Raw genomic sequence first — 16,674 nt, forward strand, 5'->3', positions numbered from 1 at the left:
ATCAGGGCAAGGTTGCATCAGTAAAATACAGACAGTAAGTACGAGATGCCTTTTAAAACACTCAGAATCTGCTGATCTGAGTCCAGTCAAAATCCAGGAGCAATGGGGCGTTTCACCAAAGAAACAGAGAGAGATATTCTAAGAATTTTGAGAAATCAAAATTAGCCTCATGTTACAAGTTTCAGCTAGTCTGGTCGAAACAAAGGCCGAACTAACTAACCATATAGATTAATCAAATAAAATCTGCATGAAACATAAATGTCATTTCAGTAATTTTCTGTTCTCCAGCTCCTTTAATGAAATGATGATAATTTAGACATGAAACCGAGCCGTCACTCAGCCAATCATCATCCCTGTTTAAACAGCTGATAGAGGAAATGTGCAGCAGGAGTCATGTTGCAGTGACAGACACGGGGCGGGACTGGATCTCCCAAATCCACTAAGTTGTTGCAAAAATTCCGATCTGCATCCTGAGACCGTTAGAAAATACTTTGAAAAGGGAAGTCACCACGGACATCACGACCATGGCAGGTAAATGCACGCTTTGTTCTTAATCGTAGAGCGGTACATTATTCCATAGCTGTGAGTTATCAGTGAGGACAGAAGGAAATGATGATCTGTGTTTGTGTAGTGATGAAATCCAGATGTTGTTTTCTGCTTAAACTGACTTCCGCTGCACACGCGCCTGCAGTGTATGCGCTTCTCTTTTCCATTGCAAAGTGACTTCAGCTATGTTGGGACAGATTTTATATCCAGTATCACATGCTTATCATCAATGTTTAAAAAAAATGCAACCTAACATATGATATATGTGAATTCTTGATTTTATTTTGTTATGTGAGGAAATGAAGTGTGAATGATATTTTTACACAGTAAACTGATGTTTGTTGGTTTTCTGAAACTTAAATATATATTCAAGGTTACTTAGCTTTCAGCTAACTCCAGTGTAAGGCCACTTGATGCTAAGGGCAACTGACATACAGTAGTATATAGAGTGAGAAACGTGGGTGATGTTGATGGGCCAAACAAAGTAAGACAAACCAGGAGACCATACATGTCCTGTGTGAAACCTAAAGTTAACGTTGTTTTAATGTAACACAACATAATTTAATTATGGGTGTGCACCATGTGATGTTGTTGTTACATAACAAACGTACTGCTTTTAACCATAGACCAAAGACTGTATAAAAAAGTGGACGTAACTATTGTGACATCACTCATTGGCACTCATCAGACATTGTCAGAGAAAATGATTAAGATATGCTAATGTGACAAAATGATAAAGCCTACTATGATACACAATGTCTCTGACAAAGACCACGCCAATAAGGATAAAGATTTAGAATGGTTTATTGCATATAATCAATTAAAGGTCTGGAGGAAAGGATGAAGGAATGAGGAGATAAAGGGACGAGGGTCAAGGGAAGACTGTGAAGGGCCAAAGGGATAAGGGATTAAGGGATGAGGGTCAAGGGATAAATGGATGAAGGGTGACGGATAGAGGGATGAGGGTCAGGAGATAAAGGATAAAGGGATAAGGAGATAAAGGGACAAGAGGATGAGGGATGAAGGGATAAGGGGATGAAGGGATGGAAGGATGAGGGTGGAGGGATGAGTGGATGAAGATTGAGGATTAGAGGGATGAGGGTCAAGGGATAAATGGATGAAGGGTGAGGGATGAAGGGATGAGGGTCGAGGGATAGAAGGATAAGGGTTGAGGGATGAATGGTAAAAGATGGAAGGTCTAAGGCATGAGGGGATGAGGGTCAAGGGATGCATAGATAAAGGGTGTTGGACAGAGGGATGAGGGTCAAGAGATGAAAGGATGAGAGTAAAGTGATGAATGGATGAAGGGATGACATTCGAGGGAAGAATGGATGTAGGGTTGAGATTCAGAGGGATGAGGGTCAAGGGATGAATGGATGAAGGGTTAGGATTAGAGGGTTTAGGGTCAAGGGATGATAAATGGAGGCTGAAGGATAGAGGGATGAAAGGATGAGGGTTGAGGGATGAAAGGATGAAGGGTCATGGGTCAAGGCATTAGGGATGAAGAGATTAGGGTCCAGGGATGAGGGATGAAAGGATGAGGGTTAAGGAATGAATGTATGAAGGGTCAAGGGTCTAAGGCATGAGTGATGAAGGGATGAGGGTCTGGGGAAGAATGAATGGGGAATGAAGGGACAGGGATGAAGGCTGGGTCTCCAAGTCATGGATGAGTGTGATGATGGACATGTCGGTTGAAGATGGGAACACAGTAGGGAACCATAGGAGTTGAGACTAAGTCAAGGAGACATCATTTTGTGAACTCTGGTCTGGATAGAGCCCCCAGTGGTTCCTGTATGCAGACAAAAGACAGGGGAAGACATAAAAGGCTAAAAGAGTTTGTGGGAGGCAAAGAGGAAGAGCATGGATCAGGTGTGCTTAAATACTTTTGGGTGGAAATGGGATGTGCTCAAGGCATGGTCTCGTCCTGAACTTAGTTATAAAACTAATTTTTAGGAGAGTAGCACCTTAGCACATTAGCCATTTGAAGTAAAAAGTCTAACTGTAGACTATGGTTCTGTATTGACACAGATATGAGGTCCCTCTTTTTATCAGGATATATGAACACACTAATGCCACACTTCAATTTAAATAGCCTTTTATTATTGTCACAATTTACCTGAAACATACTGTCCCAAATGAATACACATGAAAGACATGAGACATGAAATTAAGAGTAGCTTTGTCTGTTTCAGATGAAGCAGCAGTTTTGGAGGAAGGTGTCGGCCCAGCTCAGAGCCCACTGGTCACAGTCAGCTTCCAGAAAAATGCCAGCAGGAAAGAGAAGTACCTGGAGGCTGAGCCCAAAGCTCTGGGGGTACAGTGTGTGTCTGTGTCTGTGTGTTTTAATTTGTACTTATATGAGTTTTGCAACACTAATATGAGGTATTTTCTCTGCTGTCCCAGATCACTCAGATCGGCCTGAGCTTGTTTAAGGTCACTTGCATGGTTCTGTTTCTGTCCCAAGGCCTGGGTGCTGTGAGCACTGATGTACCGTTCTTCATTTCATCTCTACTGGTAAGCACATGGATATATCAACCTCCTCCCTCCTCTTAACAGTTTTTCACCTTAGGAGCTCTCTTAAGGCCTAAGATGCTTTGAATAACTTTTATCTTACCAAGGGAAAATTCTAAGAAAAATCTTAGAATTCCTTGAATTCTAAGAATGACGTCACTAAGAGCTACTTTTAGTCTTAGGATTCTTTGTGAATACGGGCCCTGAGCCTCAGATTTTCTTTCTTTTTTACTCTCTTCTGATCAACAGCTCTCATAATGCAGCACAATTCCTAGTAGCCAACATGTTTGGACTGTCAATAGTTTGTAATTTATTTGACCAACAAAAGTCCATTTGCTGTCCTGGTTGCAATCAGGCCACTTCATAGACCCTTTTACAGTTTCCTGCTGAAATGACCACCACAGTAGGCATTTTCAGTTTCTTGTGACTGCTATAAACTGGTGAAACTCCAAACTGTTAAGCAAACCAAAATGTTAAGGTCGTTTTGTGATCTGGGTTGTCTTCACAGGTGATAATTGCTGGGAGTTTGGCTATAGCAGCACAGAACCTCCATCTGCCAATGGTGAGTTACCTGGCTCCGACATGATTGCCAATTCTGTATAAGCCATGTATAATAACAACAAAATGTCTTGTCATGAGAAATGAACACTACTTTGCACTGTTGCACTCTCCTTGCCACAAAAAAAAGAACTGTTCTCCGTCTCGGCCACTTCCTCTAAAAGATGAGCCGGATGAGTCACAGGATTAGGTTGAATGCAACTGCTTGTTGCACAACTCTGCTGACCCTGTCAGACCAGACCAGATTCAGCCGTGTTGCTCCTTTAACTGGTAGCAAGCAGCGCTAAATGTGGCCACGTGTGGACAGCCATGTGTGCTTGTGTGTATCAGGAACAGACAGCACCATTTAGTAAAGGAACAGGGGGGAGAAGCTAAATACACAGGCAGCAATAACTTTAAGGAACACTTTGTCCATTTTAGTATGGAAAATGATGAATACAGACTACTGCCACCTGCTGCTATGGAGAGTTATTTATTCTCACCCAGGTGCAGAATCTACGTTCCAGTTGGCCATTTGCTGTAGTTTTTGCAGTGTGTTCAAGTGCATTTTTTTGGCTGAGACACAGGCAGCCTGAGGCATTGCAACAGTCAGCCTTTGTTGCCATTCTTTGATGTTGCTTTAGTGTGTCTGGGCCTTCAACAAAAGTCTGTCGCTGCACAGCAGCTCACTCTTCTGCTCAGGGGGTGTGTACATTACGGCGCTATAAGGTTAGCTGCTAACAAGACTCTTTTGCTTTGTATCGGCTTATTCTTCAGCTCAACGCTGACAGCGAACACGCCCCCAGTTTTTTTTACAGCAGAATACAGAATACTGCTCACTTTTTCATGATTTTGAAACCTGATTTTATATAGCTGGTGAATTTAATCATTCAAATTTGGCTTGGTGGTTACACATCTTTCTGTGATGTGACAAACTCAGAACACATTTATTTTTGCTTTAACTGTAATAGATTGTTTTTAACCAGCCGGCCGTTACAGTGTTTTCTGGGTCAATATGGCGAGCTCACATTACATCACTCATGTTACGTCGCCTACCAGCAGGAGTGTTTATTGGTCTGGTGGGGCACAGTTCATTGTGGTAGTAAGTTTTCTACCACTTGAGCAAAGGCGATTGTCACAGCCATTTTTCTTCAATTTCCCTGGCCATATAGCGCCAATTTTAAAAGCATTTGTGTTTTTCTACTCATAGACAGCCCAGTTTTATGAAAACACATCTTTCAAGCAGTGAAATACTTCTTTAATAAACCGCAGATGAGAGTGAAGCTGGTTAATCCAGCTGTGACAATTCAGTAGTTGTGAATTAACTAGTACAACAGTTTTGTCTATAATTTTTTTTTCTATAATTTTATCCTGTCGATTAATGTTTTGCAGAACCAAGCAAGTCAAGTGATTTCTTAAAAGTTGTATCACGTGTGTTTCAGCTGAGGGCCTGTTTCGGGATGCAGATTGTCGCCTGTGCTGCCTCCATCTTCAACATTATACTTTCTCTGATTAAAATGAATGAGTCATCTTATGAGTGCTACGTTTATTACTACAGTCACAACTCCGCAGAAATGGAAAAATGCAGAAAGTATTCGGTGAGCTATAACTGTTTGCTCTTTATAATAACATATTTTCATATTTTAGAGCTGGGTAAGATGCATAATGAAACTGTATGTGTCCTGTAGTGATGGGTTATAACGCAATGTATGACAAACATATTTACATTCTATACATCCAAAGTTACCTTTTAAAATCTGACACAGAAAGAGCAAACAAGAGTGATTTTACCATTATGATTTTTTGCAGTGATGTGTCATGACATTGTCAGTCCTCCAGGATGTTGTAATGTCACAATCGCAACAGTTAACACAAATTTAACCAATCCCTGTGAATTCCTTGTAGCTTTGCAATTTCATCCAATCACAGCAATGCTTTCTTTGAACAATCATCGTAGTTTCCCTTAAGTTTTACCAAGTTCTATGATTTAAAATGGCTAAAATCTGCATTTATGCCCTGCTGTCACTCTCTATTTATTGTGAGACACTATAGAGGGATGACTTTTTTTTTGTTGGCCAATGCGGAAGTAAGCATTGTTCTGGTTCCCCCATCAAAAATCCAATGGGATTTTTTGGATCATTGCAGAAAATAAGCTCTGTGGCAAACCAACATTTACGATACCTGGATGTTTTGTTCAACAAAATAATCTTCACAAATTAACACCACTTTTATGATTTTTGGAGCCTAAATGCTATCACCATCAGTAAAAAGCTAAGGTTAGACTATAAAGAAAACTACCATGGTCGCATGACTTAAAGTCACCACCACAACGAGGTTGAGGTTGTAAAGCCATGTTCGGCGTAATGACGTCCTATAGACTCATTTAGCAACTTTTTTAAGACACACAAAATTTATAAGTGGGGTATTTACTGACATATTTTATGTTGTAGAACAAAACATGAAAGTCAGCTTTTGTTAACCATAGACCTCATTACAGGCATCTAACCAAAAACTCATTTAAAAAACCCATGGACTTCACAGCTAGGGCACAGGGAGTACAAAAATGCTAACTCATTTCCAAGTTTTAGGACTCATTCCTGGGGCACTCTATACTATATACCACTGATGCAGAAGTGCAAGCTCCAGCCAATCCGCCCACACACACACACACACACACACACACACACACACACACACACACACACACACACAGTGACAGGGCTAACTGTAAGCATCACACAGCTTGCATTACCCAACAGTTTTTACAAGTTTAAAGACTGAGTTGACCCGTTTCGGTGTTGCTGAGAGTTTGTTGGGAGCATTGAACAGCTCAGAGTTGGATGGTCATTTAAAGTTTACATTTCTTACGTTAACTTTATAAATTTTTACAGTAATATAGACCAATTAAAGCCTGGTTGTTCAATAAATTAATTTCAAATTGCACTTGTTTTTTCATTAATGTCCATTTTGCATGTTTACGTTCGATTTAGTCAAGCACTAGTACTAGTACTACATCTAAACATGGTGTGGAAGCTTTCTTCAAAATTCAAGTTGCATAATGAAAAACAGAGATGGAGAGTTTTTGTGTGATAGAAAATAGTTTAAGCTCTCTTCCATTTTTATGAATTATACAGAAAAAAATTGCAACTATTTTCACAAGTTTCACTTGCTCCCACAATTTTACTTACTTCTTACTTTACGCGATTTATTATTTGGGGTGTTTGTTTTTTTTACTGATGCTTCTTGATTTGCGCCATCCCTGTTGATGTTGTAACAATGCAAATTTCTTTTATAAAAAGAAAAGCTGCCATGATATCGGCCATTTTAGGCCACAACAATCCCCCAAAAAGCCTGCAAAATCCTGGAGGGCAGCATTATGATTAGAATATGGGGCTTTATGTATTGATAATTCATTACTAACAATTACATATAATTTAAAAAAACGTTAAAATATTATACATTTTGAAATATTAGTTGATGATGTGAGCACTGAAAGCAGCTGAACTCTCATTTAAAGAGTCCAGAGTTGAAGAGTAAGACATGAAAGCAGTTAGTTGAAGAATGAAAGCAATTGAAGTGTGAGTTAAAAAGTAACAGTTGGAGGCAGATGAAAAGTCAATTGACATTTAATTGACATGTGAAAGCAGTGTCAGTTAAAGTGTAAGGGATAGAGGCACGTTATTTTTATTTCTTTAACTTTTTTGATTTCATACGAGCATTCTGCAAATCTCACCCCTCTTACAGGACGCCAACTCACACCTTTTTGCTGAAGGTATAGCCATTCAGGCTGCTCTGTTGGCCATCTCCTTCACTTTGGTCGCCTACTGCTACAAGGTGATCAACTGCTGCTCACCAGCTCCCAAAATGGTGAGTAAATGCTGACGATAGGTGTGGTAGTAGTAGCTGCAAAGATTTTCTTTTTGTGTCACAAATCTTGCAACCATGTTTGGTTCTATCATGGAGGTCCTCTGGATAACTAATGCCCACAAATATACTAACCACACAAGGAAAGGAAAGATGCAGGGCCAGCCCGGTGGTGCCTGGGACCCTAAGCAGAGTTTCAAAAGTGAAACACTTTACAAAGAAAAGCTTTAACAGCAATTTGAAATTGTTGCAGCGAACCATTCTGTATCTTAAATTTCTACTTTTCCTTGTTTTCTGTCCCTCTCAGCCGGTGATCACTGTACAAGCCCCCCCTGTCCAACAGTGAGGACACAAAAAGGACAAGGGCAGAAGACAGGTGGTCAGCCACATGTGAATGCTACACAAAGTTAAAGTTGCAATAATCAATATGTTTAAATTAACAATGGATCAAATGGCTATGTGTAATGTCAAGGGGGTCAGTTGTAGTGACAAACCCACAAAGAGTTATCATCAACTCTGCAGGTCCCCTCAGCTCAGGCTGTTCTCATGCACTGTTTGTATGTATACCTAATGCACCACGATTCATGTATAACCCCACGTAATCAAGAGGACTGCAACCATGTGACCAGTGCGCTGACGGGAGTAAAGACAGAAGTAGTCCACGTAAGGATGCAGGTTCAAGTGTGGATGGGTAACAAAACACAGGACCTTCCCCCAAGAGACCAATGTTCAGAATCGTGTAAAACCAAATGAACTCTGAGTTTTTTAAGGTACGTTGTCACCATGTTTGCACAAAATTTATGGGGATTGGAGGAATTTGTGATCGCAAAATCCCAACATCCTTAAGGGACTGACTAGCTAATCAACATAGTGGAGCATGTAGCAGCTAAAATGACAGGTAATTTTTTCAGGAGTTGGTGGAGACCAAACCAGAGCTAAAACAAGAGTGAATATTACACTTACATTCCATATTTTTATGAGATGTTTTTTATATGTGCTCCCTCTCTATGTAGTCCCTGTCTAATGTGTTTGTTAATTAAAATGCTGCAGTGTAGACACATTGGACAAATACTAAAATAAGTACAGGCACACGATGAAGCGTCTCTACAGTATGTAACAAGAAGCAATTACATGGTAATGGCAAATGCTAAAATGTAATATGACCGTAGTACAAGTAGAGAAAATTCATAAAATCTGTCGACAGGCCAGTTACACAGAAATTTCTATCTCAAGTTTACTAAGATTAGCCTCCATAAGCTATTGGTCATTACAGCTGAGTATCCATACTCAATACCTGTACGATATCAACCAAAATAACCCACTACCAAGTAGTATCGAAACGTCTCAAGTCAAATGATACCTGCATTTGATTATTTTTTTATGGGTATTGAATGAAGTACTTTAGAACTTTAAGGGTACTGGTAATGGTATTGTAATTCTTTAGATCAGGCGTGTCCAAAGTCTGGCCCGGCAGCCAATTGTGGCCACAGACCAATTACAATCGGCCATCGGCTTGACTTTCAAAATAAACCACATGTGGCCCTTTACACAATAATGGTTGATTGAGCAAGATCACTTTGCATTTTTACCCTTTACCTCACAATGATAGGACTATCATACACTTTGTAGACAGGCATCAAGTAATAGTTCATTAAAAGATAAAAATGGCTGCATTTGTCTCACTTTTTGTTTTTTTAAAACCAATTTGATGGGGGAATCTGTTGGCCCCCAGGTATTTTCACGTTGTTTTATCGGGCCCCCATTCAAAAAAGCTTGGACACCCCTGTTTTAGATGATACCCAGCTCTAATGGTCATACCAGACCAAGCAAGACAGTAGCAACCAAATCGCTGAGTGTATTGAACTGAACAATTGTGTGTTGTATTGCATATGAATTCAGCTTTTTCTTTTGTAAGAGGAAGATTGTGTTATTTCTTCACGGTCTTCCCTTAACATGTACATCACAGACGATAATTACTAAACCTCTATAGAGCTGTTATTTTGTTTCATGGCTTACAGCATAAATAAAATCCCAAATTATTGCAAATTAATGCTTTTCTAAAAATATTTGTATTCAGATTTTTGTTTACTTTATGATGATTACTACCTACATAATGCTTCACTGTTTCCTTTTGACTGCAACTAACAACTATGCATAATAAAAAGCTAACATGTGAGTAGGAGTTTGGTCATTGTTTTTCTTTTTCTTTGTGAAAAGTTGTTTTTCGAGGTAGTGGTGCCAACATGCTGGACTGTAAAGAAAGACTGTCACACTTAAACCTTACATGAAAACATATCCCTGCTATTATTCAACCCTCTTTCCATATACTTGTCCACTGGCACTATTTCTGTGTATTTACTAGTGTTAGGAAGTAATAAGTTACGTGTAATTTTTTTTTAAGTAATTGTAATAAGTTACAGTTACTGAACCTATTTGACATTTTTCTGCTTTATTGCCCAGTTTAAAACATCTGTTAGAAAAGTAATGAAAAGGTAATTAAGTAACATTACTTTGAGGAAGGAATTAAAATACTTTTATTACTTATTACATTTTGACAGAGTAACTAGTAACCTGTAAGCAATTACATGTCAAAAGTGACCCTCTCAACACTGGGAATGTGCACTGAAGAGGTCCACAGCGCACTGATGAGACATAGGTCACATCATCTGTACTGTCCCTAGTCACACATTATGGGATTTTAAGGCTACAATGACATTTTTATACCTTCACGCCAGCAATAGCCATGGTCAGAGAGAAGAATGCCTTGAGGGTCTTCAAATTTACCACAAACGTCCACCAAGACAAGACCAAGACTTTGAGAGGTTGAGACTTAGTCTCCTTACTGTAGTCTATATATGTGTGTATTTAGAAGTGCACTATGAGAAAGAATAATCAGAAGAATAATCAAAAGGCATTGAAAAAAAACTATATGAGGGAATTTTTCTTTGTATTTTATAAGTAAACAAATACAGACACTACAGAGCTGAAATCAACTTCACTAACTTTATTCAACACTTCTTTTCTTGCACAAGCAGTTGTAGTCTTGATCCATCTTGATATAAGAGTCTTTTTTTGTCTGAAACTGACACAAGGTCAAGTAAAAATGTAGCTAAGTCTGATACGAGACCCTAAAAAAAAGTCTTGAAACTGGTCTCGAAAACAAAACCGATCTTGAGTACTAGTGCACTAATAATAAACCAACAACCCAACAACTTGTCATGTATAATCAAGGGTTGCATTATAATACAGGGTTCCATTAAAAATCAACTGAAGGTGAAAACATATAACAAGCCCAGAAATGTCTTGAATTTAAATACTTTACAATGATTTTCATCAGGCTTTGTACTGTATTAAATGAAAACCTGTAAAATGTTCAGCACAGGATAAAATTTGTGACAATTTGAATTATTTAGCAGGGTTTAGTTCAGCAGAAAACAGCAGCTGCTTCAGAATTATTACTCTACAATATTTCTACAATGAGCGCATCGCAGTTGTATGCCTCTGTGAACAAGTCAAATTGCAATCACAGCTCACGTACCTCCACGTCTGTGAAAACATGGATGCTTCGTACACATCTTCCCCCCGGCAGCACACAAGATCTATACAATCAGCATAGTTTCAAGGTGGATACCCAAGATTAATGAGACCAATTCAGTATCTGACTAAATGTCTCCCCTTCTGTTCCTGAGATATGATGTTGAATAATGGCCAGAAAAGGGGTTTTGCAGAACATGATGTCACAGTGAAGTTGACCTATGCTTTGGATAAAATGGTCACTTCATTATTTGATTCTACTAGATATCTATATGAAATATTGTCATAACAATGTATACATTTTTGAGTTCAGATAAAAACTGTGTTTTGTAGGGTCACATTGACCTTTGACCACCAAATTCTAACGAGTTCAATCTTGACTCAAAGTGGACATTTGTGCCAAATTTAAGGAAATTCGCTAAAAATGCTGTTGTGCTATCACACTCACAAGAATGAGACAGATGTTCAGTTCAGTGATCTTGACCATTGACCACCAAAATCAAATCATTTCAAAGATAGATCCAAGTGAACATTTGTGCCATTTTTTTTTTTAAAAATCCCTTCAAGTATTGAGATATTGCAAGAATAACATAGATGACCTTGCGATCTTGACCTCTGACTTATTATCACCAAAATCAAATCAGTTCATTATTGAGCCCAAGTTCTCTCAAAGCATTCTTGAGATATGTTCACAAGAATTGGACAGACAGACGGTCAACCTTAAAAAACATAATGCCTCCTGCCACAGCTATCGCAAGCACTAAGGCATTGAAATGGGACAAACTGCTGTGCATAGCAATTCTGAATGAAGTCTGTCTCTTTTTTCCAATATTGCTTCACACAAAAGAAAATTTAGAAGACATTAAATATGTTTTGGCATATTTTAGAAGTCTTTTTCCTGCTGCTTGTCACTTTTGTTCTGTCATACATAAAAAGGTGCAAGTACACAGCTGAGTACAAACAATCTCCAGAGACCATCTAGCAGGCAAGTAGTAGTGTTCCCTAAACTGTTCCCTTTGCCATCAGATGAAAAGGTCGAGGAGTGATAGTGGCTACTGGACTGTAGGCTTTCACAGATCAGCATCACTACTGTACTACTGTGACAGAAAATATTTCATGTACACTACAAAATAATCTTTTATTTGTCACACAATGCATTAAAATGTTTTTCACACATATTGAATACATTAAACATTTATATTTAGACATGGTGAAAAAAGATATTTCATGATCAGAAAGATAAAAATGGAACACAGCCAGTGGATCCTGTAGTCCTGAGATGTTGCATTTGCACACATTTCTGCTGGAAAGCTTTTATCAAGTTTCTGTACCTTCCTGTTCAGTTTGAAACAGCATATCCATTACATATAATCTATATAATTCTCTATGACACGGTCATGTGGCAACACAGTTCATTAAGAAGGAAATATAAATTAATTTTTGCAGGTTCCATTCCCTCATATCTGCAGCTCATCTGCCCAGTGGCCCTGTGAAAGATCAGAGGATAAATTAGTAAAGCAAAAACTACACTTGTAATACATCTTTTTTTTTAAAAATAAATAGGTTTGAATTCCTTAACAGCCTTTTAAATGTACAATAAGTATAAAGTAGGAAAGGTTTAGAACACAGACAGATATGATGACTATATGTCCCATATACTGAGCATAAAACAGACATATTTGTACATCGTCTTTAACCTGGGATGCAGACAGCGTGATCTCCTCTAGGTCCCCAAAGCAGCCATGTTTATGGCGGATGAGGCTCCCCCACAGAACAGAGTGACAACACGACGGACATTCACCCTCCACTGGCAGGAGGTGGGACGGCTCTGACTTCAGGAAATGGTTAGCAAGGCAGATCACATGACTGCTCATTCCACAGGATGGGTGGAAACAGCTCAGCTTTTCTGACTCCTGAGGACAACAAGAGACAGAGATATGTGGACTGGCAGTTCACCTTACTGCCTACAACTACCATACTAATGAGTTGTATTGAAGTAAAGGTTGTATTTCACAAATGAAAATTACAGACTTTTTCCAGACTACCGAACATGAGGGGGGTTATATAACCACGGCCAGTGTTGGTTAGGTAACGTAACCCTGGTGTAACCCCAGATCCACAGAGTATAGGCTAATTGTAAATTAGCGATACAGATTCTCAGCTGAGAAAATGCATTATAAATGCAATTACAGTAGCACCTACAGTACGTAACACTTTTCATGGTTTCTTTTTCCTTTTTGCCATTGCGGGCAACATGTGATGCGGAAAATCTGAGCAAGAATATTGTTTTATTTTATTCATAAGGTTGTTGTTGCTCTCACTGAACAGTTTAATGTGATTATTCTCTGGTCCATTTGCTTTTTACTGAAATATGTTTTAATATTCTGCAAAGCTGGAAGTATGTGGCAGGGATCAATCATTTTTAAGACACGCAAATGACACGCTGACTAGTTTTATGGGAATGCACACAGAGCCTGAAGCCTTGGTTAACAGAGCAGGTTGATAATCACCTCTGTGGCACTCATTAGCTGCACGCAAAGAAACCTACACTATCTCAAAGTTGCCCTAAGATTTGGTGCCATTGTGCCTGTACAAAGACCAAAACCTGTGCTTACCACCTGTATCTTGCAGCCCTCACTACAGTCCGCTGCACAGAATTGCTGTGTGAATGGATACTGTTGTTAATCCCTAAATAGTTTCACCTCATCACTCCCCCTGAAATACCTCATGTTACATTCTGTTCAGAACACACTCCTTCCTGATATCTTTAGAAACTGTACCTTAAGCAGCCTTTTACAGAGAGAACAAGTGGATGTCTTGTCCTCCTCTCCTGCAGACTGCAGAGGCAGCATCTTTTTGGCTCTCACACTTCCAAAAGCAATGGGGATGTGCAGCGGAGGCTGCAGACTAGGCTCAAAGTCCATCCTGTACTCCTGTTTCAGCCAGCGAGCCGTCAGCGGCAGTCTGTTCCACGGCGCCACCCGCAGCATGTTTGAGACGACCCGCCAGTGGAACTGCAGGCTGGACTCTTTCTTGGAGCGCCGGGAGACATGGGAGAGACGCCTGGAGGAGTGAGGGTGCTGCCACGCCCACTCAAACTGACAAACATAAAGATGATGGTTAGAATAATTCATAGTTTAAAGCAAAGTGGAAAAATCTGGTACTTAAAATTTAGGAGCTTTTAAATACTACCTGGACCTGAATTTAACACTGATATAAAAATGAAAACAATGAAAAAAATTGCCAAATTTATATTATAAATGGCAAAAGAGCAGAATGAGATAAAAGACACCCAGAATTAAATGTTTGGCCATTATTTGCAACTGAATGACAGAAAGCATATAGCTTGGGATTGATCATTTGATACATTTCTTCAACACACTGTCTGTCAGTGCATTTCATGTTTAACATAACATTTTTAAGAGACCATGGACACTCTTTATTTAATAGCCTAACACCTTCAGGTGAGTTGAAGTCTGGAAAGCATCAAGTAATCCTGCTGATCCACTATTTCTAATGCAGCTTGCGAAATAACTGAAGTGTTTCTGCGCTCTTCTTACGTCATTTACTGTGTAATGACTCTGATGCTTCAGATAATATAATTAATGGATACAAAGGAGACCAAAACTCCACAGTTTGTTTCCATGCTAAACAATCTGCTGAGCGTTAGGTGGTGATGTATTTTTGCGCTAGAACATAATGAGACAAACAGCTAATCATTTCTCACATTCACTTCACTCTGTCCTCTCCACCCACAATCACACTCTGTGATTGTGGGTGGACTGTTTTTAAAGTAAATACACATCACAATAGCTCTCCATCCATGTCCTAATGTTAATTCTAGAAGCACCTATTGCATTCAGTGGACCTGTGTAAATGACGAGTAGACGAGTTGTGGCAGCTGCGATGTCTGTGTTTGTGAGCATGGGTGAATTATGAGACAATGGGCCCCTTGTTGCAGATATTCAAAAGGCCCCACCACCTTTCCTATAGGTGCACAACACATTGACCTTATAGCCGTTTAACCTCTTTTTGTGTTGTTGTCTTGTGCCTCTTTGTAGTCATTGTGCATCTTTTAGTGTCTTTTGTCTCTTTGTGGTAATTTTGTGTGTGGTTATTTTCGGTGTGGTCATTTTGGTCAGCTTGTGGCTATTTTGTGTCTCTTTGTGTCTCTGTTTTGACCCTTTTTAATCGTGTGTCCTTTTGCGGTTCCTTTGGAATTCTTTGTGGTCATTTTGTGCCCTTTGTGGTAATTTTGAATCTCTTGGTTGGTGTTATATTGAATGACATTTTGCAGGTGAAGGCCCATAGGCCTGTGTCTGAGAGACCTGTTCAGTAATCCATCAATGACAGTGAGCAACATTTATCACTACAGCAGGGACTTTCTGGGGGTTAGAAACTAATTCAATCCATAAATACTGCTGACTCTTCATGTTGGAATAGATTTTAACAATATTTATTTTTTTATTCTCATTGTGAGGTCAACCTTTGCAATGAACACATTGTAAAAGACTGTGATATTCCACTCTGGGATTTTTTTTTTTTTTTTTTTTTTTGAGTTTGTTGAAAAAGAAGATTAGAAAACTGTATGTAAAAATGTAACCATTATTCTTTTTTTAATGGCGCCTTTTGTGTTCAGTGACAATATTCAGTTTGTTCAGTATGTTGGAATTAATCTCAAAGATGTTATCAGATACCGCATATATTCCTCATATTGTGTAACCGTAGAATTGAGTCACATGTAACATTAGTGACTACAAAATATAAATATTGTCCAGTGTGACATCATAAACAAAGATCTCACTCACCCTGAGGGCAGCAATTTCAGAAGGAAAGCCATGTATAATGAGGACCATCTCCCTGAACGAAACAAATGAAAATATGTCAAATATCATATAATTGTGTGATGACACAGTGTCCATCGTGTAGTATAGTAGAGTAAGGTTAGGTCATACCATGGTCCTCTTCCACTGGTCCTCTTGGCTCCCCCTCTGTGCCGTCCAGCGTTGTGCTGTCCGATCCTGCGCTCAGGGTTCACAGTGAAGCCGATGTAAATACGGCCTTTGAATTTAGGATTGATGCAGTACAACATGTACACACCGAAGAAGCTTTCTACCTCCACAACCATTATAGAAGAATTATAAACATCCTTAGTTAAACAACTGCTTTAACGTCAGATAGGGCATCCACGGAATTATTAGCTATTAGCATTATGTTGGCTTCCTTGTGTACATGTTAGCTAGTAAAGCTATAAACAGTAAGACGAAAGACAAAAATTATTGTGAAGAACTGGCCGATTAAAAAGTGGTAACACTGCCATTCTCTCGGCAAAATTAGTCGTATTATTGCTAGAAGGCAAATGCTTTTAATGCTTTCACGTACAGTCCACCACAGCCAATTTACTACATCAACACCGGTACGTTGGGTTAGCATGTAAACAGTGTCTGTCTCAGTAGCCTATTAAACTGCCTGATGAAATATTTTCAAAAGGATTCATTGTGTCACGCTGCGAGACAAATAAAACGCTCGCATCTTAAATAACAACTAACAAATATCTCCACATCTCAAACTGCTTCAATTTTAACCACGTATTTTTACTGTATATGAATTAATATTTAACATTTAGTTCGTCCTTCTGTAAGGACCCCTAATATTGTGATTCGCTACTTTAAAAATAAGCCC

At 39.1% G+C, this 16,674-nt stretch overlaps 2 protein-coding genes across 2 annotated transcripts; one reads left to right on the plus strand and one right to left on the minus strand.

Moving 5' to 3' along the window:
- Nucleotides 1–378: 378 nt before the first annotated feature.
- On the plus strand, nt 379–9,634 carry LOC117272751 (uncharacterized). Its single transcript, XM_033651796.2, has 7 exons — nt 379–531; nt 2,739–2,860; nt 2,950–3,060; nt 3,566–3,619; nt 5,037–5,192; nt 7,339–7,461; nt 7,766–9,634. Exons 1-7 carry the CDS (start codon nt 525–527, stop codon nt 7,802–7,804), a joined length of 612 nt encoding a protein of 203 aa, XP_033507687.1. The 5' UTR covers nt 379–524; the 3' UTR covers nt 7,805–9,634.
- A 2,480-nt stretch (nt 9,635–12,114) lies between these two features.
- Nucleotides 12,115–16,257, minus strand: slx1b (SLX1 homolog B, structure-specific endonuclease subunit). The gene is made up of 5 exons (XM_033651984.2): nt 15,948–16,257; nt 15,801–15,852; nt 13,773–14,090; nt 12,690–12,905; nt 12,115–12,479 (listed from the first exon to the last, which is right to left on the minus strand). Exons 1-5 carry the CDS (start codon nt 16,118–16,120, stop codon nt 12,450–12,452), a joined length of 789 nt encoding a protein of 262 aa, XP_033507875.1. The 5' UTR covers nt 16,121–16,257; the 3' UTR covers nt 12,115–12,449.
- Nucleotides 16,258–16,674: the final 417 nt, after the last annotated feature.

Source organism: Epinephelus lanceolatus, chromosome 22 (genome assembly GCF_041903045.1).
Source record: "Epinephelus lanceolatus isolate andai-2023 chromosome 22, ASM4190304v1, whole genome shotgun sequence".
Lineage (NCBI taxonomy): Eukaryota > Metazoa > Chordata > Actinopteri > Perciformes > Serranidae > Epinephelus > Epinephelus lanceolatus.

Coding starts and splice junctions, on each gene's coding strand:
- slx1b (XM_033651984.2), bottom strand. CDS start 16,120: ATGGTTGTGGAGGTAGAAAGCTTCTTCGGTGTGTACATGTTGTACTGC. Junction 15,853..15,947: donor ACCAGTGGAAGAGGACCATG/GTATGACCTAAC, acceptor TGTTTCGTTCAG/GGAGATGGTCCTCATTATAC. Junction 12,480..12,689: donor TCACGCTGTCTGCATCCCAG/GTTAAAGACGAT, acceptor GATCTTTCACAG/GGCCACTGGGCAGATGAGCT.
- LOC117272751 (XM_033651796.2), top strand. Junction 3,620..5,036: donor AGAACCTCCATCTGCCAATG/GTGAGTTACCTG, acceptor CGTGTGTTTCAG/CTGAGGGCCTGTTTCGGGAT. Junction 7,462..7,765: donor GCTCACCAGCTCCCAAAATG/GTGAGTAAATGC, acceptor TGTCCCTCTCAG/CCGGTGATCACTGTACAAGC.